Raw genomic sequence first — 26,637 nt, forward strand, 5'->3', positions numbered from 1 at the left:
GATAATTGAGTGAATGAGCAAAAAGAGCCCCCCCACAGTGAGGAGACGGTATCTTGCAAATTCTTTAACTGGCTGCAGTCAACCAGCCCCAGAACCTGCATAAAATGTGCAGGTCCCTGGGAACTTCACTGCAGATAAACTGACCAATCCACTATGCCAAAGCTTAAAAAAAATAAAAAATAAAAATAAAAAGTTTTAGTTTTGTTGCTAGCAAGTCGAATCACATGCTTGTTTCCTAAAGGGAAACTATAATTGTTTGGGTTCAATGGTATTTTAAATTTTTTTCAGCTTCATACGGAAGTTTTAAATCTTTTTACCATTAAAAGAAAAAATATTTGTTTTTAAAAGATTTACAGAAAACAGCAGAAGCTGTTTGCCTTCAGATGCTCTTTATTAATAAAACATCAGAGGAGATGTGTATTCTGTAAACAGGCCGTTCATAGCAAAGCAGATAGCGGAAAACGTGTGAAAAAGAGCCTAGAGCTCCAACTGGTGACTCAAAATTAATTCATATGCAATTTTTTTTTTTTAGCCCCAACTAGAAAATGCTGTATGTACAAAACAAATTTCCTAATTTCCTGAAAGTCCAACTAGAATCACAGATATAGACGTCAGTCATACATTCCATTTACAACTTCTATGTAATGGCAATTGTGCATTGTGTAAACCCAAAGGGAACCAGTGTTTGATCACGCTGCCCAATGCATTCTGTAATAGCAGAACTGGTCAGACATTCCTCTTCTCTTCCTCTACAGTACAAGTCTGTGTAAAGACAAGTGATGAGCAATATGACTGGTACATTATTTCTACAATGAGAAAAGGTATTTGAGGGACACAGTTGTTGCTGAAAAAAAAGAACATTTAAAAAGCATTTTCCTGCAAAAGAAGAGGCATTATAGTTACCTCTGCCATGACCCAGGTCTGCTAACTTCACCCTCTTCTAAAACCATGACCTCTTTGCCATTCAACACTTGCCCATGTGCCCTGACACGACACATGCTGTAGTTCCATTCCCTGACCCCTACCTTACTACTGATTTCAGTAGTGCCATAGTGACAGGCATCCAACACTCCTGGAAGTGTTTAATTCTGATGGAAACCATCATTTAGATAGAGATTGAAGATAGGGGACCCAGGCCACTGGGCCATCTTCTTTGGTAAGGGGCTGTTTAAGATTTGTTTCATTAGAGAATTGTATCAATTTGAGGAATTTACAAGCAAAAATCATTTAACAATTTATAACTTATGCATACAAATACAATATAATGTATATATTCTATAAATATATAATACCCATTTTTTTGCAAAACAAAAGATGAGATTGTGTCAAGTACAAAGATTCTAAACATGTCAAGTCACACAAAATGCATTAGTGTGTGTATGTAGGGGGCTTTTAAACCTTTTTTTAATATTTTTTCTTTTTTTTCATTTTTCTTTTAACTGTATTGATATCATGAGAGGAATAAAAGGCCCGTGTGATAAAATACAGGTGACAGGTTCTCTTTAAGGAGACAGCAGGCATCCTTTGGAAACCAAATGTTACCTCTGCACTCTGTTGAAGCTTATGGAGCACAGACTGGTCTTAATTCTTCCCCAGTTAAAGCGGCTAGATTTTGACAGCTCTGAACCTGAAAGTGCTCAGAGCTGAGCACTTCTTGGTTCATACTACCCTGGAAGATCAGGGAATGGAGACATCATTGCCATTCTCCCCCTGGACACCACAGAGATCCTGGGCACCCAGAAGGGGCAGGTAAGCCCAGGGCACATGGGGGGAAGCACCTTTACACAAATTGCATGCACCCAAATCACTTCTACTACAAAGCGAAAATCTCAATCTAAAATGGTAAACAAACTCTGGGGCACTATAGCATCCGGGAGTTTGTTTACATGTCACTGCTACCACCGATGTGATCCTTAAGTCAATGGCAATAAAAGGGTTATAGCACCCAGAAACTCCCTCTACTGGTGAGCTAGCCTAACAAGATTTTCTAGCTCTGAGAAACTGCCATATAAATTACAAGGTTAAAGGAAGATATCACAGACAAGAAACAGGGAGCTATAAGAGAGACACGTTTGCTATGGCCCAGTGGGGTGAGAAAAGATGCAAGCCACTCTGGTGATGCCAGAAACTCTAAGATATAATAAGCCAGTAGGGGGTTCAACCAAACAAATACCTTTGGCGGGAATTGGCCCCAAAAGTAAACTATTGCTGCTCTAAGACCCCTTTCACACTGCCGTGCCCATAGCGTTGGCGGTAAAATGCTGCTGTTTTTAGCGGCGTTTTACCGCCAGATTTGCAGCGCATTTCGGCCGCTAGCGGGGCACTTTTACCCCCGCTAGCAGCTGAGAAAGGGATAAAACCGCCCGTATTATGGCGCAATAGTGGTGTTTTGCCGGCAGTAATACAGCGCTGCCCCATTGATTTCAATAGGGAGCAGTGGTGGAGGAGCGGTAAACACACCACTCCTTCACCGCTATAAAGAAGCTGCTGGCAGGACTTTTCCTGACGTCCTGCCAGCGTACCGCTATTTCTAACGCTATAGCGCCTGCAAAACGTCCTCGGTGTGAAAGGGGTCTAAATGTGAAAATGCCAGTTACTCTCATATTGATCCACTTGCTTCAATACTTTGAGTAACAGACACGGAATACATCGGTTATCTTTATCTGCATACAAAAATCGCTAGCAAGTCAGCCAAGAAACTAGTATTTTCAAAATGAGGGGCAAATCTCCATGTTTCTGGCAGAAAAATAATAAAGTATTTGCTTCTAAATGAAGGTTGACCATTAAAAATCGCAGTAGGAATTTTCCTATAATGTATAAGCACTATAATTATTCCAGGGAAGCATCTCCGGTTAATTCATTCTTGGCATCCTTTGCTTTGTTTGTAGATAATTGCACTTTGTCCCCTCTTTAAAAAATAAAGCAGATATCCGTAAAACCATTCCAAGGGTAGGAAGAAAAAAAAAGACAAGGTATAACAAATGACACAAATAAGTTAAGACATAGCCATTAAGGAAAAAAATACACTTATAACACAACAATTTTTCGTTAAAGGTCCTTAAAACAAGTCTTCCATGTAAAAGCCGACCGGGCGGTTTATCTTTCTTCTGATTTTTAATTTAATGCGTAATTAAACTGGTTTGCAAACTTCTCGTGGCGCCTCTTATCCATTTGGTTCATTGCGCTTATCACCCGTTTCACTGATCCCCTGTGAGACGAAGGCAAAGGAGAGAAGCTGTTAGCCCAAAAATAAACACATAAAGTCAAGCTCAAGTAAAGTCAAGACGGGATGTTTATAGATATGTTTAAAAAAACAAGGCGGTATCATTAATTACCGCTGGGTCCTCCTAACGTTGAGCTGATGAGGCAGAACAAATTAGACGTGTTAACTAAATTAAGTACGGCAATACAAATAGTTTTAATTCAACAAGGTTTTAATAAGAGGAGTGAAGTAATGGAAGGCTCGCTTTAATGTGCCCACTACACCTTTGTCATTATTCTTTAACACCGACCTTACAAGATAAATGGCAAACGTCCAAGCTTCTGTACGAGCAAGGCTGCCACAGACGAAGGCAAAGCATTCTTGTTATCCAAACTCTTGGGGGGGGAAGGTGACTGACTAAATTCCCGGGCTGGGGTTCAGGCTAAACTTGTCTTCAAGGTCATGATGGGTGGGGTATGTGCTGTTAACTCTTTAATGGGCTTTTTAAAAGGGAAACTACACTTTTCACTTTTTAAAGCCGAATTCTGAATATGGGCAATTTTTACATAGCTACATTTGTCCAGATTGGACCAATATAAGTATGTGTCATGACTGTGGGATCCCTGTGGAAGCTGGTAATCACTACAGTGATTTAAACTGGCTTCTGGGACCCTTGCCAAGTGGTTGTCCTGCTGCTTAGTGAGAAAAATTCAGACAAACATTCAGAAAACACTTTGCATTTTCTGAATTAATTCAAAGTGTTCCTTCATTGAATGTGGTGGAGATTGTGTCATCACTGCCCCACCTCTCCACCTCATCCAGTCAGAGAACACTCTGCATTCTCCAAGAAAAAGCAAAGGGCAGCCACTCGACACAGGACCCAGAAGCTATTGGTGATCACTCTGCTAGTGGTGTCTACTAGAGTGATTTAAGGCTTTTACAGGGGTCCCACAGGTTTAGCACATACATACTTACACTGGCCCAAGCTGGACTATGTACAATTTCCATATGGGGCTCATATTTAAGCTTTCACTGTAACATTATTAATTACGTAGGCTTTATATAGTGTCAGCTTTTTTCCCCACTGTTTTACAAATAAAGAGAGGCAGTACAGTTACAATACAATTCAAGAGAGTTAGGTCTCTACCCATGACAGCTTACAATCTAATAGAAAGGGGGAAGTAGGAGATAGTTGCACAGCTTGGAGTAGGAAGTTCCAGAGGATGGGCGAGGCTCTGGGGAAGTACTAGAGATGAGTATAGAAGGGGGTAACAAGAAGGCTAGAGTAGTAGATCTTGGAAGAAAGCCACAAGCACAGTTCGGGTTATATTTTACAGAGCAGTGTTGTAGATAGTTTTAGATGTTGTTTGAATTTTGAATTTATTTGTTGGCTGAGCAGAGGTTAGTGGAGGGATTGGATAAATGGCAAACATTCACGCAAAAGATTTCTTTGACCAAATGTTTCCATGAACCACGTTTTGCTTATCCTATAAGAGAGAGGAGTACACACTCCCAATAGATTTACCTGCACAACAGGGCATAGGATCAACATCCTGCTTAAACGGTCATTAAACCCACATCATTAACCACTTGTCGACCAGCCGCCGTCATTATACTGAGGCAGGTCGGCACAAATCCGCGAGCCGTCATAGCTGTACATCGGCTCCTATAAGCAGAATAGCAGGAGCACGAGTCCTGCGCTGCAGGGGTGCCGATGCTCGTGACCGGCGGTCGCAATGACTGCCGGTCACGCGCGACTGCGGGCACAAGAGGCAGCACAGGCGTGTGTGTGTGTGCGTAAACACACATATCCCTGTTCTGAAAGGAGAGGCAGATAGTGAGTTCCTAATAGCTAGCAACCATGATCTGTCATCTGCTATAGTCAGTCCCCCCCTACAGTTAGAACACACATGAGGGAAAACAGTTAACCTCTTGATCGCCCCCTAGTGTTAACCCCTTCCCTGCCAGTGACATTTATACAGCAATCAGTGCATTTTTATAGCACAGTCAGAAGTGTCCGATGTGTCTGCCATAATGTCGCACACTCGATAAAAATCTAAAAACTATCAGTAAATGTTGTATTACATGCTGTTCATACTCAGTAACCACAAGATTCCTTTTTTGTATTCTGCATAACACCCGAATGATCCTTGATCCTGCTGATCTCCCACTTCTGTTTATGTCCCCACTGCAGTTGGAGATTGTGCAGAGCAGTGTTGATAGCCCTGCACATGCTCAGTTTTCAGTGTATTTTCTACCCTGAGAATTTGTTCCCTATGAAATCTGAGCAGCCCATGTGACCATAGAGTCACACAGGTGGGCGTATACACAGTGGTAAATGACAACTCACTCTCTCCCTCCTCCTCCATGCCCACTAACCAGCTAAACACATTGGGGGAGTGATATTACATGTAGATTGATGGAGGCCTCACCTCCCTTTTATTCTAAGACACAGGCTGGAGGGGTGTGGCACAGTCTGTGATTGGCAGAAATACACCCTCACCATGTTATTGCCAAAAAAATAAAAATAAAGATTTAATCTCAAATGTATATATTTAACAATTTAAAACAGTTTATTAATAGCAATTATTTATTTTTACTCTGTATTCCAAAGGACTAGAAGCTCTTCCTGCTTATGTTTCCCTACAGACAGGCTGGAAAAAATCTGGGTCATGTGACAGCTGTATATCGATTCGGAAAAAGGTATTTCTATTTATTTAAAATAATTACAGTGCCATCATCCATAAGGGAAAGGGAAAACATAACTTAAACAATGTGTTTTTAGTATCACTTTAATGACTGCTGAGATCAACCTGGTTAGCCTTATGAAGAATCTACCAATTACAATCAGGTAGGACCTGACATACACAAGAAACAGCAAAGCACAATCAGTGGGCAGCACTTTGAATTAGAAAGCCAGAGACTGCTTGTTCAATGAGTGAACAAATACAGCTACCCTCACAAACCCTACACAGAGACCAGCTTTTTTAAGATGCCTATTAGCACATTTTAAGATATTTTACATTAGGCTGGAAGCATTCAAAAAGGAATTTAAATTAAAAAAAAAGAAAAAAGAAATTGTCTTGCTTTAATGTAGAACTTCAGCCTGAAAACAGTCTTTTCTAAAGTTTCTAATGTTAAAGCTGTATAGATTTTTAAATATAACCAATTTAAAATTTAAATTTAAGAATGCAGGTTTATGAATCCAAGAACTGTTATTTCATTATAGAAGTCCAAAAAGGCAACATGCCAACACATTTGAGGGGCTAAAGTTCTCACTTCATCAGGGATTCAAGGGCTCATCTGAAAAGAGCAATGAACTGTTATGGGCAAATAGACTTCAGCAACTGGTTGTCCAAGAGGTTCATGGAGCTACCTAACCAGAGTCATTGTATGCCTCAGTGTGGACTTATCCTCACACTGGAAAACTAAAACTAGCTCTGGATCCAGAACCTCCTACTCAGACCTCCTCAATGATCATTTTTGGTCTGCAACCACCTTGCTTTAACATCATGGAAGTTATTAGGAGCTATGCAACGTCTGTACCATTCCATCATCATGACATACATAAAACAGAGGACTCACATGACTAACATGCTCCTGTTTAGGAGAAAAAACTGGCCAAGAAGACATTGTGGGATGGCTGGAAGGTTTGTACAAAACATCTGATAGTCTAATGATTGACAAATGTCTTTAGCCACCCTATGGTTCCATGTTCTACAGTGTGAAGCTCAGAGATTATATATTAAAACCCATTACAATCTCTTGGACAGATATCAACAAAGCATTAAAACCTCCCAAATACTTTCATGGGGAGGGGTGGCTGTATAGACCCTCTGCTAAACTACACTGGACACACATACATGTGTTTCAGCTTAGATATGTGCTGCTAGTAAACAGAAAACGTAGTTTACCATGGGTATAAATGGAGGATTTTAGTGCACTATTGGATTCCCATCTTTATAGAGGTCCAGTTGAACTGAAAGTTGGCACCACAGTGAAAATTTGATACGCAATATCCATTTATTGATACGAATGACTAGAATCCAGCCAACCAAAACATACACATTTCAGCCACTTAGGCCTTAGTCAAAGTTACTAGGTCCGGGTGGCTGAAATGCATACGATTTTCAGTTTAGCCTTTTGGAGTAAAAAAAAAAGGAAATTCAATTGCAGATTTTCACTTTGGTGCCAACTTTCAATTTAAGTGGTGTCAATTACAAGGCTTACAGAAGCTGCAGTCCAAGCAACCATTTCCCTCGTTGACCAGGACTGGGTGCAAAGGTAGAGCACAGCTTGCTATTTTGTGGAAGTCCAGGACCTGCAAGCTACACTGTATTAAACCAAATAAACTTAGTCTAGGACCACCTCAAGTAAAAAAAAAAGGAATATAAGAGAAAGGATTTTTAACTTGCACACGATTGGAGGAGACATGTCAGTACAGTTTCAACTCATTTACTAAACTAGTTGAAAACTTCCTTGCAAAATGACCAGGCTTTATTCCTTTAGAATACACAGCGTCTCAATGAATCAGAACTGGTATGTGCCAAGAGTCAGTGAAAGGCTGCTTTGCTTGGTGACAGACTCTCTTTATAGAACAATGACAAGCTTCCACAGTGACAGGGAGTGGGGATAGGATGCTGCCATGTCACCTGCCTACTACAGAACATCTTATTTACAACAACTGTGATCTGTTCGTCAAGCATTTCCACAGCTGGACGCATGATTTCCCTTCAATTCCCCGGAGCTAATTAAATCTGGCTTGTTCTCAGGGAAAGGGCGCTGTTAATTGATGTCTGGTACACTCCTGGAGATGTCCATCCAGTTGTTAATTAAGACCTGTTGAGCGAGATCATATAATTTGTGCTGTGATACCAGCTGTCAGACACCATGTTTTATGATGCGTGTGGCAGTAGGAGCGATCGTGCCAAGAACACTTGTGCTCAGCAACATACTGCATGTTCGCGCTACCAGAAACACAAGTAAAATACTGCTAAAAGGTGACTTTCAGAAAATCATTGCACAATAAAATATTTTTTTTTTGATTGCAAAAACAACTGAACAGAAGACAACCAACCATCAACAGATTACAGAAAAATGTTCTGTGTTCCCAGCATTAGCCTGAAATCGAATCCTCCACTTAAAACCGTAGTAAACTCTTAGGCCGCGTACACACGGGCGGACTGTTCACCCAACTTTGTCCGCTGAACAGTGTTTGGGCGGACAGTCCGCTCGTGTGTGGGCTTTCAGCGGACAGTTTCAGCGGACAGTTTGACGAACAAGGTTTTTCGGAATTTCCGAAAAACTGTCCGCTGAAACCTTGTTTCAGCGAACAGTCCGCCCGTGTGTAGGCTTGTTCGTCAAACTAAGTTCCGCGCATGCTCAGAAAGGATTTACACGCCGAAAGTTATAATGCAGTGTATAGGACGTCGTATTTTTCGTCCCGTCGTACGTGCCGTTCACGTCATCGCGCACGGTTTCAGCAAACTGTTCGTTCGTCGTGTGTGGCCATGTCCGTCCATGCTAATTTTGAGCAGACTGTTTGCCGAAACTGTTTGACGAACAAGGTTGGGCGAACAGTCCGCGCGTGTGTACGCGGCCTTAGAATGTGGACCTCCAAGCAGTTTAGGTCATAATGTACTAGTATACATTGCATACAAACACATTATGACAGACTTACCTTAAAACAAAGCCCTCGAGTGGCATGCTGTCACAGCATCCATCTTCACCCGGTCTTCCTTCCAGGTTCGAGCTCTCCGGTCATTTGAATAGCCGGGCCCCGATAACATCACTTCCACACATGTGGAAGTCATGGCCGTAACACAGTGCTCTGAATTGATGGAACCCCGAGTGTGCCATCAATTCAGAGTTCAGTGTGCATGCGCCAGTGATGCCATCAGCTGCTTCAAGTGTGAATATCTCCTAAGTACTGCAAGTTTAGGATACATTCATTGCACCTACAGGTAAGCCTTATTAAAGGGCTTACATATAGGTACAGGTAAAAATGCAGTTTACTACCGAATACAAATATTTTTTGCACCCAAGGGTCCAGCTAACTTTTGGGTTGTGTTGAGCAAGAAATAGTCCCTTCTACAATTAGAAATGAATTGTATGCAAGGTATATGTGTATGTGTTATATTTCATAACCAATAAATTTATATCAAACTTAGTACTAGAACTAAACGCAAAACTTTTTTTTCCCCACTTAGGATAGAGTAAGGGAGCGTTACAACACCTGTTCGTTTTTCTTTTACCCTCTGTGTTCCATTGGGGAGTTTTCCCTTCACTTCCTGTCCCATTGCCCCAACAGGAAGTAGGAAGAGATCCCTCCAAAATGAGTGAAATCACTGGTTGTCACTAGAACTAGTGTGCCTAGTTGGAAAACTTGCCCTTTATTTGTACTTTGAATTTTTTGCTTTCATTTTCAGTAAGAACAGTCACTAGGACAAAAAAAAGAGGGCGAGTCTACCCCAATGGGGACACAGACAGCAATTAAAAAAAAAAAAAAAAAGAAAAGAAAGGTGTTCTTGTCCCTCTCCACTCTATCAAAAAAAATAATAATTGCCTTCCGATATACTTTACCAAAGGTTACCTGAACCCAAGAAGGCAGGGATGCTCTGGGCGGTACAATTTGCTGGAGGGAGGGGGGCACAGGTGAAGTTCCAGCAGTGTACTTCACAACTGTGTGTCACTACACACACTAGCCGCCGCTGTTCAGACAACCGCTTCACCTCCTCTCCCTCCCACAGCCGTCAGCTAAAAAGGCATGCAGGGAGATCGGTGCTTGCAACTTTACCCCGCCGCACTGATCATCCCCCCCCCCCCTCCAAGGTCTGCCTTGTCCTCCTCCTCCCCAGTGTTCTCCGGGAACCCCTGTGTCCTTTTCCTCCGGCCTGCTGTGTATCCTCTCGACCCCCTTTGTCCCCCCGCAGCCAGCTCCCCTCCTCTCCCACCATCTGCTGTGGGGGATGTGTCAGGATGGAGAGCGGAGGAAGGGTCCAGTAAGATCGCTCCTGTATCCTTTGATAACTGAGAAGAGTAAATTGTGTGTTACTCTGCTTCAGTTTATGAAGGAATGGGAGCCTCAGTCTCCTGTCCATTCATTTTCAATGCTGAAGCTGCTGAGAAAGGGACTGAGGAATCTGTGTCCTCAGTCTCTCTCTGTCTCAAAGGGGAGATGTCCCCTGATATCTCAACAAAGCCCAACATGACTGCTAAAAAAAAATACAATAAATATTACAAAATTAAATTGTAAAGAAGTGAAAAAATAAGTAAAACTGGGTAAAAAAAAAATATAAAATATAACATTTTAGGGAAGAAAACAAGTGGCTGAGGAGCTGGTGTAGAAAAGAGGGGTTTGGGTTCTGAAGAACTGGGTGACTTCCCAGTCGGTTACCAGCTCTTAAGCAGGGATGGACTGCACCTAAATGGAAAAAGTGCATATCTGCTGGGGGTGAAGATGGCTGACAAGTTAGAGGGTTTTTAAACTAGGTGGCGGGGGGTCCAGAGGTAGAGAGATAGTGAGCGCGGAACAAATTCCAGGTAGTATTGGGGGCATTAGTGGTAGGTTGACTAAAGCACCTAAACCTGTGGCAAGTATAACAACAAGTCATATTTGCAACCTCAGAACACCCAATAAGGAGATAGTATGCAACTGGTCTAAACTACGTGGCATGTTCACCAATGCCAGGAGTCTGGCAGACAAGATGGGAGAACTAGAACTACTGTTGTATGAGGAGGATTTTGATTTTGTAGGAATTTCAGAGACTTGATTCAACAGCTTGCATGATTGGCTGGCAACCATTCAAGGGTATTCCCTATATTGCAGGGATAGAGAGGGCAAAAAAGGGGGAGGGGTATGCTTGTATCAAAAATGATGTACAGGTGAATGTGAGAAATGACATTACTAAGGGAGCAAGTGGAATCCTTATGGGTAGAGCTACAAAGGGAGGAAACTAAGAGGAAAGTAGTACTGGGCGTATGCTATAGATCCCCAACCAAAGGGAGGAGGCGGACCTCCTATCACAATTTGGATTAGCGGCAAGGATGGGAAGTGTCATCATAATGGAGGAGTTTAATTATCCAGACAGACAGGGCGAAAGGAAATGCGCACTTATCTAAAGCTCACCATTTCCTAAATGTCTTGCAGGACAATTGCATGGGTCAGATGGTAAATGCACCAACTAGAAACAAAGTGTTACGAGACCTACTGATTACCAACAATACAGACCTGGTCACGGATGTGGAAATGCAGGGAAATTTATTAAACCGCAACCACAGGTCAATTAGTTTTAGTATAAATCACACCAATGGGAAACAAAAGGGGAATACAAAGACACAGAATTTTTCAAAAGAGCAAACTTTCCTAAACTACGAGCCTTGCTAAAAGATATTAAATGGGATAAAATAGGAACAAAGAACACGGAGGAAAAATGGGTGTGCTTTAAGAGCATATTAAAGAAGGGCATTAGCCAGTGCATCCCATTAGGAAATACATTTAAAAGAGCTAATAAATGTCCTGGGTGGCTTAGCTCCAATGTAAAAATGCATATAAAAGCAAAAGAAAAGGCCTTCAAAAAACACAAGGCTAGAGGATCATCAGCAGCATTGCAACTTTACAAAATATGCAACAAGAAATGTAAGGGTGAAATGAGGGCAGCTAAGATAGAACACGAAAGGCACATAGCGGAGGAGAGTAAAAAAAAATCCCAAGAAATTCTTTAAGTACATAAATAGTAAGAAAGGTCAGATCATATTGGTCTCATAAAGATTGATGAAGGGAACCTGGTTACTAAGGATGGAAAGATGGCAAGGTATTGGATGTATTCTTCTCCTCAGTCTTCACAAGGGATCAGGGGGCTTCAGTAACAAAAACTACAATGTTTATCCTCATAACACATCACAGGAAGCACCATCATGGCTTACAGAAGACAAAATTAGAAATAGACTGGAAAAACTTAACACAAACAAGTCACAGGGACCAGATGGCTTGCACCCGAGGGGTCCTTAAGCAACTCAGTCAAGTAATTGCCAGACTATTGTATCTAATTTTTACAAACAGTCTACTGACTGGAATGGTACCAGCTGATTGGAGAAAAGTCAACATAGCACCAATATAAAAAAAATGGCCAAGATACATTCCTGGGAATTAAAGACCAGTTAGCCTAACATCAATAGTATGCAAGCTTTTGGAGGGGATGATAAGGGATTATATACAATATTTTACTAATGACAATGGTATCATTAGCAGTAACCTTCTATGAGGTGAGCTGCCATCTAGATAAAGGAAGATCTGTAGACGTGGTGTACCTAGATTTTGCAAAAGCATTTGATACAGTTCCCCATAAACGTTTACTATACAAAGTAAGGTCTGTTGAAATGGAACATAGGGCAAGTATATGGATTGAAAACTGGCTACAGGGGGTAGTAAGAAATGCGGAGTACTCGGAATGGTCTGGGGTGGAAAGTGGGGTTCCCCAGGGTTCTGTCCTGTGACCAATCCTATTTATTTATTCATAAACGACCTGGAGGATGGGATAAACAGCTCAATCTCAATATTTCTCCGCAGGATGTGGACACCTTGCAAGAAGATCTGAACAAATTATTGGGGTGGGCATCTACATGGCAAATTAGGTTTAATGTAGAAAAATAATGCATTTGGGTGGCAAAAATATGAATCAAAGATGGAAAAGGACCTGGGAGTCCTAGTAAATAACAGGCTCAGCAATGGCATGCAATGCCAAGCTGCTGCAAGCAAAGCAAACTGAATATTTGCATGCATTAAAGAGATAAAACAATAATTCTCCCACTCTACAAGACTTTGGCCACACCTGGAGTATGTAGTCCAGTTCTGGGCACCAGTCCTCAGGAGGGATGTGCAGAGAAGGGCAACAAAGATAATAAAGCAACTGGAGGACCTTAGTTATGAGAAAAGGTTACGAGTACTGAACTTGTTCTCTCTGGAGAAGAGACGCTTGGAGAGGGGATAACATAATGGTGACCCCACAATAGGGATAACAGTTTTCAGTGTAAAGGAATTTAATATGACACGCAGCCATTCACTAAAATTTAAATAAAAGCAATTTTACCTTAAACTGCGTAGAGGGTTCTTTACTGTAAGTGCGGTGAGGTCTCAGCGGGGAGCATCGATAATTTCAAAAAACTATTAGCTAAGTACCTGAACGACCACAACATACAGGGATATGCAATGTAATACTGACATAAAATCATACACATCGTTCTGATCTGATGGACTGACACACCCCCTGCTCTACCGACACTGTCCACAGCCCCCCCCCCCAGAAAGCACTGTGAAAAAAACAAAAACAAAACCAATTAAAATTGTTTAAAAAAAAACACATAAAAATGATACGGTCCACTGCCCCTTCCCCAGAAGCACTGTGAAAAAAAAATTATTCTAAAAAATAATAGATAAAAAAACAAAAACAAACTGCTGACACCATCCATTACCCTACTGTCACTGTTCACTACCCCCCCCCCCCCCCAATCACTGTAGGAATAAAAATAAAAATCTGGCACTGTCCATTGTTCTACTGACACCATTTTTGAATGCATCTCAGATTAATATATGAGTTGGCTGGAATTAGGGGAGGGGAGGAGGCTGATGGGAGGTTAATGACCAATGTTATTCAAAGGAGAAGTACAGCCAAAGCTCATTTGGCTGTACTTCTCCTATGGATCACAGGAGTGCAATTTGTTTTGCAGTCCTGTGACCCATTTTTAGCAGAGAGCAGGCTAAAGTCTGCTCTTTGCTGATGTCACAAAAATCAGTCTAGGAACCGTGTCATCCTGACAATGGGTATCTGGATCTGTCAGGTGCCTGGACTGACACCCGGCTCAGCAAGCTGCTGAGAGCCTGAGATGGGTACTCTGCCCCCTCCGCAGCTCAGTGCTCCAATGAGCGAGGTTGGAAAAAAGCAGAGATCTGTGACTGACAGTCTAAAGCTCTCTGCTCACATCGGTTTTAAAAATAGAGCGATCAGCGCTGTTAGATCACTTGGTTCTCAGTGCAGAGGCACCGGGGGACAGATGCAGCATTGGGCCAAAGTTTGCCATATTCACCCTGGGCACCGAATTACCTTGTCCCAGGACTGCACTAAGTCACATGCTGTATCTTCGAGAGTGTGAGATCATCTGCTGCCTGTGACTGCTGGTCTTACAAGATATGGAGTAAAATTTGTGGTTACCATGGTGCTGCGTACTGTTCCCCTTGCTGGAGAGGAAGCTGTATCTGAGAACCTGCATACAAGGATCTCCCTACTTCTACTTAATTCATTCTGTATAGGATTCCTACCCCTCAAATGTAACTTCCTGACCATTACCCCACAGGTCATCAGATCACCCTATCAACAGGGAACACTGAGATGGGGAAGCAAAATTCAACTTCTCTACTAGATGGCCATTTCCACAGACACTGTGCAGAACAAGGAATTCTGAAATAGGGAAATGACCAACTGCAGGGAGCCTATGGACATACTAATGCGCCTACCTTTGTCATAAGCTTTGCCTGCTTTGGACACAGTTTCCGCAGTGCATGTCACATTTGGCCACAATAAGCATTCTCTATACACCAGTTTATTACCAATATTTACTGGGAGATGTCCTACAACAGACATGGAAACTATATATGCAAATAAATCTCTTGCAAAAATAAGATATAAACAACATAAGAATAAATTCTTGAAAACATAAGATTAGTCACACAGACTTTGTAAAAAAAATAAAAAAAAGCTGGTCAGCATCTTACGGGCTAAAAACTTTCTTTTCTAGACGAGAGCGAGTGGTATTTGCTTTCTGCTTCAGATCTGTCAGATTCGGATACTTTTTCTTCTTTCCCTTCCTCTTAGTCTTCTTTCCAGATTTCCCAGCATAGAGGGACGAGCCCAGATCTTCCCCCGTGGCTTGCTCAATCTCCCTCATCAGTTCGGGGTCTCTCCAATCTACAAAAAAACACAGAAAAACTGATTCTCACTGACCCTACCATTATCATAAAGAATGCAACCTTTACAATGGTGGTCTGAATGTCATCTTACAGACAGTTAAAAGAGATCACTGGTGTCATACGGTTGGCTTTGCCAAGTGGACTATGCAGGCACCATCATATGTTAGGACAATCAGCAAAAACCCAAGGAACCCTTGGTAACCTCTGGAGGAACCCCCGATGAGAATGGCTGATCAAGCCCTTTCTGCCCCAGCATTATTGTCCCTTGCCCACCCCCTTCGTAAACTGTCATTCAGTTCTTTCATTTATAGAAGCTTAGTGTTTGGACACCACCTAGGACAGTATGCATGCTAATGAAGTCTGTCTAGGAATATCCTTCGCTCCAGACTGACATCCATTAGGGCATTTTGATATTTTCATTAGCGCTTCACCGATACCAGTACTGATACTAAGGATTTGCATGAGTACTTGCACTCGTGCAAATGCTCTGATACTAGAACTGATAATTTCACATGTGTGGGGCTGGTTTCAGTGCGATTTGTAAAAAAAGAGTCCAGTGTGATTTCATTCAGCGATTTAGGTGTGAATTTTTTTAAATGCATGACACTGGAAATCACTCCTGGAACAGACTGAAAAATCGAACCTGACTCTTTAAAATCAATCTGTGGCTGGCCCGCACATATGTGAACCGGCTTCATAGAAATAGGTAATTGGTAGTTGGTAACGGAGTGTACTTGAGAAAAAGTATCATTATTCGTACTCAGTCTTAAACTGGTATTGGTGCATCCCTAATTTGCATACATGTTTGGATTGTTGGGGCATACTGAAGCACTTTGAGTAAACCCATGCAAACATAGGCAGTATGAACAAACGCCCATGCAGATAAGAGTCTCAGATGGCACTCAAACCCAAAGCTGCAAGCCAAGATGGATAATCACTAAAACCTACTGAGCCTGGCTGCAAATCATTGTATAAAACTCGAATTGAGAGTCAACCACAAAGTTGTCCTTCAAAGTTTCCATTTATTGTAGATGAAAATACAGACCGTGGAGCAATGTATTCACCTCCACCAGTCCTAACAATACATGTCTGAGTGAAATTCTCAGCTTCCAAGACGAGCAGTGGAACAATTGAGAGTTGGGGACGAGATATCGGGGATTAAGGCACACCGTGTAAAGTGTTTACCTCGCTGCAATAACAGGGCGTCACAGTTTAGTAACTGAGAGGACGAAGCAATTGTTTAAACACAAGGCAAGAAATACTGCCATTCATGACAGATAAAATGACTGTTTGAGTCAAATGAAGGAGCAATTTAAAAGCTTTTGAGAAAAATCAATGAAATGCCAGGGAAGAGGGGCCTTTTTTTTGAGCACTGATGGGGCCCTAAACCGCTTCTTGTATTGTTACGGAGTTTAGTGGCAGGGAAGAGAAAATGACACCATTGGTGAGGGTGGGTGAGAATCAATACTGTAGTTAGTGACGAGACGTTATTTCACAAGTGACTGGCTAAGGGACTGCCTCTGCCGGATTGTCCTCATCCTGGGCTGTTAACAAGTCAGTAAAAGCTGCAAGAACAGACACTGACTGTCATTCGCACAAGAAAAAAACACTTCATTTGCTTTAGTGGATGAGCTGCTGGAAAGGAGGAGCGCGGCAGATTAACAGGTCAGAGCAATCATTTCTAAGCCGCAGGGGTCAGCGTGCAGCTGGAAAGGACAGAGAGCAATATGCCTTCCATTACCTTCCTTTTTGTGAAGTAAAATGGGTGAAAGGAGCATATAATATCAGTTTATGGTGCTGTCATGTTTATTTGGGTTACAGGTTAAAGAGAACCAGCCATAAAAAGCAGATCTAACAATGATGAAGCATTCATAACTATATCATGCCAGTTAAAGCCCAACTCCAGTTTAGGTCTCTACCACCAGTCTCTCAATTGCCAGCAAAATTTTGGAAATAAATTTAAGGGTTATATACTGTATATCTTATGTGGTTTTCAGTAGTGCTGTACTTTTTGCACCAGCTTCATACATTATAATATCTTAAATCCAGGCGTCTTCTAGCCAGTCACATTATAAGGGGGGTCTCTCATAAGTTTATCCCGCATCAGCTGCGGGTGGTCTTCACTGCATGAGTGCTGTCCTATGCAGCATTACTGTTACCAAGATCCTAGTCCCAACCTACCTGTCTGATCCCACCAGGAAACCGACACTGCATGCCGCTAATCACAGGCAGTGAGACATTTCCCCGGTCTACAGCTGCAGATATCAGGAAATGTCTCACTGCCTGTGATTAGTGGTGTGCAGTGTCAGCTTCCTGGCGGGATCAGGCAGGTGGGCTGCAGGGCTTTTTTCAAGGCGGAACGCACCTGAATACCATTCTGCCACCTCTGGCAAAGGTAGAGAGAACTTTTTTCTTTATCATTTTTTTTACTAGTTCGCCAGCCGTGGAGTAAGCTGGTGGCTGCATAAGCCGAAACAGTTTCTGTAGCTGTAGCCCTTACAAGAGTAGAAGGCGGAGTGATATCACTTGCACTCCGCCGACCGGATCGATTGCTCCTTTTTGGCGCCAATCGCAGAGCTGCAGTACGATGTGCTAGCCTACTTTCCTGTGGAGATATTGCTTTTCTGGTAAGTTAATTATTCAGTATTGCTGGACGGGGGCTGTCTATTAATGCTGCTTGGATATGGGGGCTGCCTGAATGGCCTTTTGCTGGATATGGGCTGTCTCTTGCTGAATATGGACTGTCTCTTTACTGCATATGGGTCTGTTAAAATTGTCTGGAAGTACCTCTGAGCTTACTTTGGTAATTGCTGGACATTTCCAATGTTTTGTAAATTTTACTACATTGCTTTTGTATTAACAAATTCCATGCAAATTACTTGTATAGCACCCCCCCCCCCCAAAAAAAACCCCCACATTTTACTTGGTTCCCCATTCTCTAAAGCGGCGGTGCTAGGAGGTGTGCAAGAATGGAGAAAAAGGGCGGTCCCAGGGGTGGGGACAGGTGTGACCTAGGGGAGAAAGGGGGGTTTCTGCACCTTTTCTATGAGAAAAAAAGCCCTGGGACTAGTATCCTGAACACGCCTGAGCCCATTGAGCAAATAATTCTGGTTGGCCTAAGATTCATGGTGATTACAGCGCATTATCTAAGTTGTGATTCATATATAATTCTAGCTGCAGCTGCCAGGAGTAGTATTAAAATAATAATAGATCTGTAGCCGAGTAGCTTGGAATGATGTACATTAGCAAAAGTGTCCCTGTTCCAATTATGTATGTATATAGTGAAGGAGCATTATATAGTGAAGGAGAATTATTGATTGTTCTAATGAAGGAAGCACCAAGTTATTGTTCTTGAGCTAAAGTGAAGATAAGCAGTGAGACCGAGTAGAAGCACAATTCCCCATTTTCAGGGGCACGCTAACTTTTGGGTTACGTTGAGCAAGGTAATAGTCCCTCCAGCAATTATAAATTGATTGTTTGTAAGTTATATGCGTCATATTTCATAGCTAAAATCAAGTCAAATTTAATCCTTAAAAACTTGTATAAAATACACACTTACACAACACTGCTGCCAGTCACCGGTACATTCTGCCCAGTCATGAAAAGTAGTTTTAACAATTTACAATTTTGCAGACCGTTCTTTCAAGGGTAATCAGCTCAGGATGATCTCCAGTGCAGCTACTGTATGTCAGCAACATTTAATGATCTACAGACTCATATCTATACTTCACTGCACATTAAGTGATGAAAACACACAGGCCAAAGTTTAATGGCTGTGGGGCATCATTAGGTTTGGTGGTCTACTTTATCATTTTAATTTATTTAAGTAAAATGGTTTTTGTACTTCATGGACCCATGGCCCAAGAAAACGCACCTGCCAAGTTCTACACAGGTCATTGAGTCCAATGTGAAACAAGTTCCTTTTTAGGGGAAGATGTCAAGTACTACAATATCACATATTCATTTTGTTGGGTCCCTACAGATGCAACTCTGTAAACCATTTTGTTCTCCACGCACAAGGGCTCCTGCTCGTTCTGAACATCATTCCAAACAGTAGCATTTGAATAATGAATAGGGAAGAACACAGCAGAGAGAGAGAGAAAAAAAATAGGAACTAAACAGTCACCTTTGTCTTTTTTTGTCTTGGTTTAAGCTGGCCATACACTAGTAGATTTTTGAATTACTTTTTGTACAAATATTAATACAAACATTTGTGTGAAAATTCTAAGTACACTGGGTGACTTGATGAATGTTGTTCAAAAGTACTTTGAAATGCAATTTCGCTTTTAACATTTTATTTTGGTGCGAATATAATTTCCCGAAATAAAACCGCATACACTGTTATAAATTAGATTGTTCAGGAAACATTTTGCACCCCGCTCCTTCTAATTTTTCCAGCGCTATAGTCAAAAGTGAACATCAATTTGACCCCACTAATGATTAGAAAATCAAACAAATGATCTTAAAGTGAAGAATTTTGAAATAACTATTAGTGTATGGCCAGCTTTAACTGCTTCCCAACCAGCCACCGTCATTATACTGCGGCAGGTCGACATGATCCCGTGAACTGTCGTAACTATATGTCGGCTCGTGGGATCGGGATAGCAGGTGCGCACATGCGCCCGGTGTACTGCGGGGGTGCCGATGCTTGTGGCCGACGGTCGTGATGATTGCCAGCCACGAGCGATCGCGAGCACAAGAGGCAGAACAGGGACGTGTGTGTAAACACACAGATCACTGTTCTGTGAGGAGTGACAGATCGTGAGTTCCTAATAGCTAGGAACCACCATCTGTCATTTCCTTTAGGTCAGTCCCCATCCCCTACCGTTAGAAACACACCCAGGGAACACAGTTAAACCCTTGATCACCCCCTAGTGTTAACCCCTTCCCTGCCAGTGAAATGTTAATCAGTAACAGTGATCAGTGCATTTTTATAGCACTGATCGCTGTATAAATGTCAGTGGTCCCAAAAATGTGTCAAAAGTGTCCGATGTGTCTACCATAATGTCGCAGTCCCGATAAAAATCGCAGATCGCTGCCATTACTAGTAAAAAAAAAAGAATAATAATAAAAATGCTATCAATCTATCCCCTATTTTGTAGATGCTAAAAAGCAATCAATATAAGCTTATGGCAATTTTTTTTCCCAAAAATATGTAGAAGAATACATATCAGCCTAAACTGAGAAAAAATTAGCTTTTTAAAAAAAGAAAAAAAAATGGGGATATTTATTATAGCAAAAAGTAAAAACAAAATAGTGTGTTTTTTTGAAAACTGTTGCTCTTAAACCGCAGAGGCGATCAAATACCACCAAAAGAAAGCTATTTGTGGGGGGGAAAAAAGGACGTTAATTTTGTTTGGGTGCAGCGTTGCACAACCACGCAATTGTCAGTTAAAGCAACGCAGTGTCGAATCGCAAAAAAAAGGCTCGGTCATTCAGCAGCCAAATCTTCCGGGGATGAAGTGGTTAAACTGGCCACACATTATATTTATTTATTTACAGTGCATCTGGAAAGTATTTACAGCACTTCACTTTTTCTACATATTGTTATGTTAAAGCCTTATTCCAAAATGAAATAAATTCATCATTTTCCTCAAAATTCTACAAACAATACCCATAATGACAACGTGAAAGAAGTTTGTTTGAACTCTCTGCAAAGATCTTGTAGCAGTGATATGCAGGTGAAACGCATGCCTACTCATAGATATGAGTGGGGAGGATTTTTCCAAACCAGGCGATTTACAGTGGGAGCCACTACACAGCACATGTACAGTAAATGTGAGTTTACTGGCTTTATTTTTTTTTGGGATACGTTTTTAATAGATGAACTGCACGATCATTTGGTATTGTTTTTTTCATTTTGGGGATATCCCTGCTGATGACATGTGGACAGTTCTATCCGAAACTCAATGGGGGTATGGAGCCTCCAGTCAAAACAATGCCAAGCTGATGTAAAGGCTAAACACTTTATTGATAAACTTGTGAAGTACATACGAAACCAGGCTGGTATGGAGGGTGAAGATGGGTTAATGTCCACTGGGTCCTTTGTCAAGGACTTGACAAAGCGCTTGCACGCGAAACGTGTCATCAGGGTAACGAGCTTCTCCTGTGTTCCATGCTGGTTTGATTGGCAGGACCATTCGCCCTGACATTGCGGTGATGTAGCACAGGAGCGCCAGTGGCCTCCGGCTTGGCTCCAAGCGCCCACGGTTCCACGCCATCGGAGTGCTGTAGGGAAACAGCGGATGATCTTCTTTCTTCTGCCTACCAGACCCAGTGGTCATTAACCCATGTTTACCCTTCCATACCAGCCTGGTATCATATGTACTTCACAAGGTTTATCAATAAACTGTTTAGCCTTTACACTGGCTTGGCATTGTTTTGACTAGAGGCTCCATACCCCTATTGAGTTTTGGATAGTGCTGTCTGCATCTTTCCTACCCCATTCATCCACTCCACCCATGTGGTTTTATGATGGCTGCATTGGATAGGCTCTGGGGCAGTGGACAGTGGGTTTTTCCATAGAGTCAGCGCCTGGAACATCGTGTGTTTTTGTCCTGCTGGTGACGCTGGATGCTTGCTGAGCCTATGTCAACAGAAAGGAAATTCATATAAGCTATAAGGGTCCTGGTGGCCCAAAGTTATATGGGTATCCTTGTTGATGAAACTGGATGGATGCTGAGCCCATGCCAATATAAAGGAATTCCATATAAGCTGTGAGGGTCCTTGTGGCCAAAGCTATCTGGTGAGTGGCACCCTTACTACAGGTGGTGGTGCACATTTGTAAAAAGGAGCACTTATAAGTAAGAGCATGGTTCACATATGAGCACATGGTGACAAAGGAATAGCAAAAATGACTGTTATGGGTTTAATAGATTACAGGACATTTTCTCACTGCTATTAACAGCACGGAATTGTTTTATTTTATTTTTATTCCCATCCACTTGTTTTTTTTTTAAGTGGATACATGTGTTAAGATTTAAGGTGCAATTTTAATAGCTAGCACCTCAATATACAAAATCATATGTAGTGCAAGGGCCTGCCTGATTGCATACAAATTGAAAGAATTTAGGTTTGACCTCATTATATAGCTTTGCTAAAGGAAAATTGTACAAGTAGATTGTATAATGTATGGCCAGCCTTAGTCTGCAGCATAAATTTAGTCCTGCAGCTCAACTACAAGACTAGTAATGGAGGGACAAAATATTCTGCCTGCTGCACACGGTTGTCTTTGGCTATCAATTGATCAGTGGGGATTGAATACTGGAAGTAGCTCTGTAGGTCCAGTGGCCCTATACAACATATGAAATTTCCTTCTTACCATTAGAAGAAGATAGCTCTTTATTCAGCCCTATGCTAATATAATAGGCAAAATTTCTACTAGTTGCAGGACTGTAAATATCTACAGTATAATCATTTTCAATTCAAAGTGATGCTACAAATGCATTTCCAGGAATGGCCCAACAGAAAGGCAAAGGTTTTGGCAGTCAGGAAGTACCATCCCCTGACTTTCTGGGTTCTGACAAAAGACAGAAGCCCTGTCAGTGGTGACAGCATGCTGCTGAATGGCTTCGTTTTAAGGCAAGTCTCACATTGTGCTAGTATCCAATGCAATGCCGTGATTATGGCTATAGCCACTGGCAATACTCGCTGGACATCCAAATGCTGGTTGTACCCAAGTTGATTGATGGATTAATTGGGTACAATCAGCCTGCCCATAGATGATTTAAAACCATCTATGGCCGGCTTAACTGTAGGGTCTATTGGACTGAGCAGTCGAATTAAGACATCATACACAAATTCTGTAACAGGAAATGTGGGCGGTCAGTACAATGTCTGACTGCATATCTATTTCTGTGACTTCAACTGGACTTTAGGTTCATGCATCCAGAAACGATCATGTATTTCTATAAACCGATACCTTGTTCCTTGGCTTGCTGCTCAAATTTTTCCTTGGCTTCTCGCTCACGATCCTCAGGATTGATTGGCACTCCAATTTCATCTCGTGGAATTATCTTACCATGGAAAGGACACTTGAAGAAAAAAATAACAGAAATGAATACAGGAAAACTAAATCAATGCTGTAAATTGACATCCAATTCCTAAACTGATCAGCAAAATCTATTGTCTCTACAACTTTCCAGATTGAAAGTAGACATTACAGTTGGCATGTTTATCATGCCATACCTAGGTAGTATGTTTAACTGGAACATACTTTTCAAGGTAATTTCACTAGATTTGCTAACAGAGCTCATTTGTGAGTTTATCAATGTATGTACTGAACAGTTAGTCCACCAGAACTGATATTTCAAGGCTGTCTAGATCTTAAAGCAATAAGCCACAACCCAGTTTTTAAATCTCTCATGGACTTTGGTGAGAAGATCTTTGTGTTCCAGTTCCTGAGGGAAGCTCACCTTCAATTTAAGAATTTCATGTTTTTGATAAAGTCACAAGATGTGTAGGGACTCCTTTAGACTACAGGGTGGGTAATCACAGAACCAGATACAATGGAAGGGACATTACTCTAAAGGTGTCCCCAAGGCTGGCCATAGATGGCCAGTGAGCGGGCTGATCGAAAAAAAAAAAAAAAAAAAAACACAAGCGCATTTGATGGAGGAATCCTCCCAGCTACCCTGTGGTCTTCTGGCAGTGGGACTCCTTGTGTTCTAAAGTTCCATCCCAGAATAAAAATGCTCCTCCTACATAGACACAGTATGGTGAGTGAGTGAGTACTACCTGTTTTTTCTTTTGTTCTTTCTTAAGCCTCATACACACGATAGGACTTTGTACAAACTTTCCCTTGGATTTTTGTACAAAGGGCGTCGGCCCTGAACTTGTATTGCATACACACAGCAGGACTTTTTCAGCCAACTTTCACCAAATCACGTGGTTTTTCTGCTCTTTACCGCCACCTGTGGTCAACTTCTGTATTGTTGTCTGATCTTTTGCATTGGTTCTGAGCATGCCTGTTTGTACTTTGTACAAAAGTCCTATGGTTTTCTGTACACACGATCAGACTTTGCTCCATCAGACTTTTGTTGCCAGAAAGTTTGTCCGTTCGCACAGCCAACAAAAGTCAGATGAAAACCAAAAAAGTTTGTCCGATGGAGCGTACACACGATCGGATGTTGCTTCAAAACAGCTAATTTGCATGTTTGTTGTCAAAAAGTCTGATCGTGTGTATGGGCCTTAACACTTTCCTTCCACCTCTCCACCCCCCCCTTTTTTTTTCTTTTGTTGACCTGTTGCCTCCGCCAGCTCTCACCATGACCAGGAGTGGTCAGGAACCAGTTTGCATGATCTCTATTAATGTGAAGGGACTGAACACCCCATTGAAGCGTAATATTGTTATGACTAACCTGAAACATACAAAGGCTCACATTTGATTTCTGCAGGAGACACATTTTCGTGCCGACAGAGTACCAAGTCTCCAGAATCGCTTCTTTCCGACGAGTTACCATGGGTGCTCATCGGACTCCAAGTCCAGAGGGGTATGCGTTCTGATCCGCAATACAATTCCATGGCAGGAGAAAGATAAGTGGAGCGACAGGGAGGGCAGGGCGCTGTTTGTAAAAGGGACATTAGGGGGTTCCATGATCACACTAGTAAACCTATACCTCCCAAACACGAACCAGATCACTTTTCTAGACACTATCCTGACCAATCTGGGAGAGTTTGCTGAAGGGGCAGTTATCCTGGGACGCGACATGAATTTCATCATGGACCCTACCTTAGGCTCATCCAGGAAAACCTCTCAGCTCTCCTATTCGGCCATGAAACACCTAAAGAAAAGCTTCTATGCTTTCCACCTAGTAGACGTGTGGCGGATTCTTCATTCGAACCAAAGATATTACACGTTCTACTCACACCCTCATGACTCATACACCCAAATTGTATTATGATGCCCCAATCCCTCCTGTCTAGGGTTACATCAGCATCGATTGGTTCCATCACATTCTCAGACCACGCACCGGTCATGGTGGACATATACCTCCTAACACACTCAACCAAGCAGTGGACGTGGAAGGTCATTAACTCACTGATCCAATTGCCTGAGGTAGCTGAAGAAGTGTTCAAGGAACTGAGGCAGTTTTTTGCCAAAAAACGTAACCCCAGAGACAGCCCCAACAATGTTTTGGGAGGCACACAAGGGCTACATAAGGGGTCTCTTAATAAAAATAGGGTCCCGCATCAAGGCGGCCGGAGAGCAACAGATTTCTGATCTAGGTAAAATTCTGTCCTTGGAGGCCACGCATAAACAATTGCTTGCTGAACTAGCTCTGTCTGATTTAACTGCCTTGAGGAATCAACTGCGCACCCTGGCACTACACAGGGCAAAAGAGTTGATAGCCAAAGGCAGGAAAACATTCTATATGCACAGTAACAAGAGTAGCAAACTGCTGGCATAGGCTCTAAGAGCCCAGAAAGCATGAACAGTTAACCCCGAAATATACAATGAAACCCACAATAAGGTCCATACGACAGAAGCCATAGTAGACCAGTTGCAAAAGTATTACACCTCCCTATACAATCTCTCACGCACATCTTCCGAAAGGGCGATGCCCTCGGAAAAGGGCTATATACAAGATTACCTTCAAAGATCGGGTTTCCCCGAACTATCAGACGAGGACTTAACTGATTTAGAGAAACCCGTCAGAAGTGACCCGAGCGATGGCATGCATGCAGCTGGTTAAAGCCCTGGGCCCAGATGGATATCCCCTGCTTTACTATAGGACCTTTGGGGAGCTTCTGATCCCACACTTCCTCTCAGCATACAATGCTGCAGGTGGGGGCTCAACCCTCCCCAGAGACACGCTACGTGCATACATCACAGTGATTCCGAAGGAGGGCAAAATCCCCCCATTATGCCAAAACTACAGGCCGATCTCATTATTAAACATAGATCTAAAAATCTTTGTGAAAATTCTCTCCATCCAGCTGATAGACCTGATCCTACAACCAATTCACTCCGACCAAGTGGGATTTGTTTCCATGAGGGAGGCCCTTTCTCTTTGAAACCATTCGGAGCATAGGTCTTAGAGAATGAATGATGAACTGGGTGCAAGCAATCTATTCTTTCCCATCGGCACAGGTTAAAGTTAATGGTCACCTATCATCACCATTTTTTATAACAAGTGGGACAAGACAGGGGTGTCCTCTATCGCCTCTGATATTTATTCTGACCCTCAAACCTTTTCTAAGATTTATCAGAGACAACCCGTATATCTGGGGGCTTAGATTGAATGCTACCCTGTTCCCAAAAATAGCAGCATTCGCAGACAATCTGCTTTTCTTCTTAACCAGTCCATTGACGTCAATCCCAAATCTGCTTGCAGAACTGAAGAGGTACGAAAAATGGTCGCTCTTCCGCATTAATTACCATAAATCTGAGGCATTAGAGGTCGCGTTGCCATCATCCTTAGCGGCGTTGATTAGAGTAGATTTCCCTTTCAAATGGGCCTCATCCCACATT

At 42.1% G+C, this 26,637-nt stretch overlaps 1 protein-coding gene across 1 annotated transcript in view; it reads right to left on the reverse strand.

Moving 5' to 3' along the window:
- Window positions 1–372: 372 nt before the first annotated feature.
- UVSSA (UV stimulated scaffold protein A) overlaps window positions 373–26,637 on the reverse strand; it is a 126,087-nt gene continuing 99,822 nt past the window's right edge. The window contains exons 12-14 of the mRNA XM_077477942.1: window positions 23,086–23,197; window positions 14,970–15,162; window positions 373–3,208 (exon numbers count right to left, since the gene is read on the reverse strand). Coding sequence (XP_077334068.1) covers window positions 3,115–3,208; window positions 14,970–15,162; window positions 23,086–23,197 — 399 coding nt within the window. The 3' untranslated portion in view covers window positions 373–3,114. The remainder of the gene's footprint in view (window positions 3,209–14,969; window positions 15,163–23,085; window positions 23,198–26,637) is intronic.

The sequence above is a fragment of the Lithobates pipiens genome, unplaced genomic scaffold, assembly GCF_037356315.1.
Source record: "Lithobates pipiens isolate NorthernLeopardFrog02 unplaced genomic scaffold, aLitPip1_a1.2 Scaffold_13, whole genome shotgun sequence".
Classification (NCBI taxonomy): domain Eukaryota; kingdom Metazoa; phylum Chordata; class Amphibia; order Anura; family Ranidae; genus Lithobates; species Lithobates pipiens.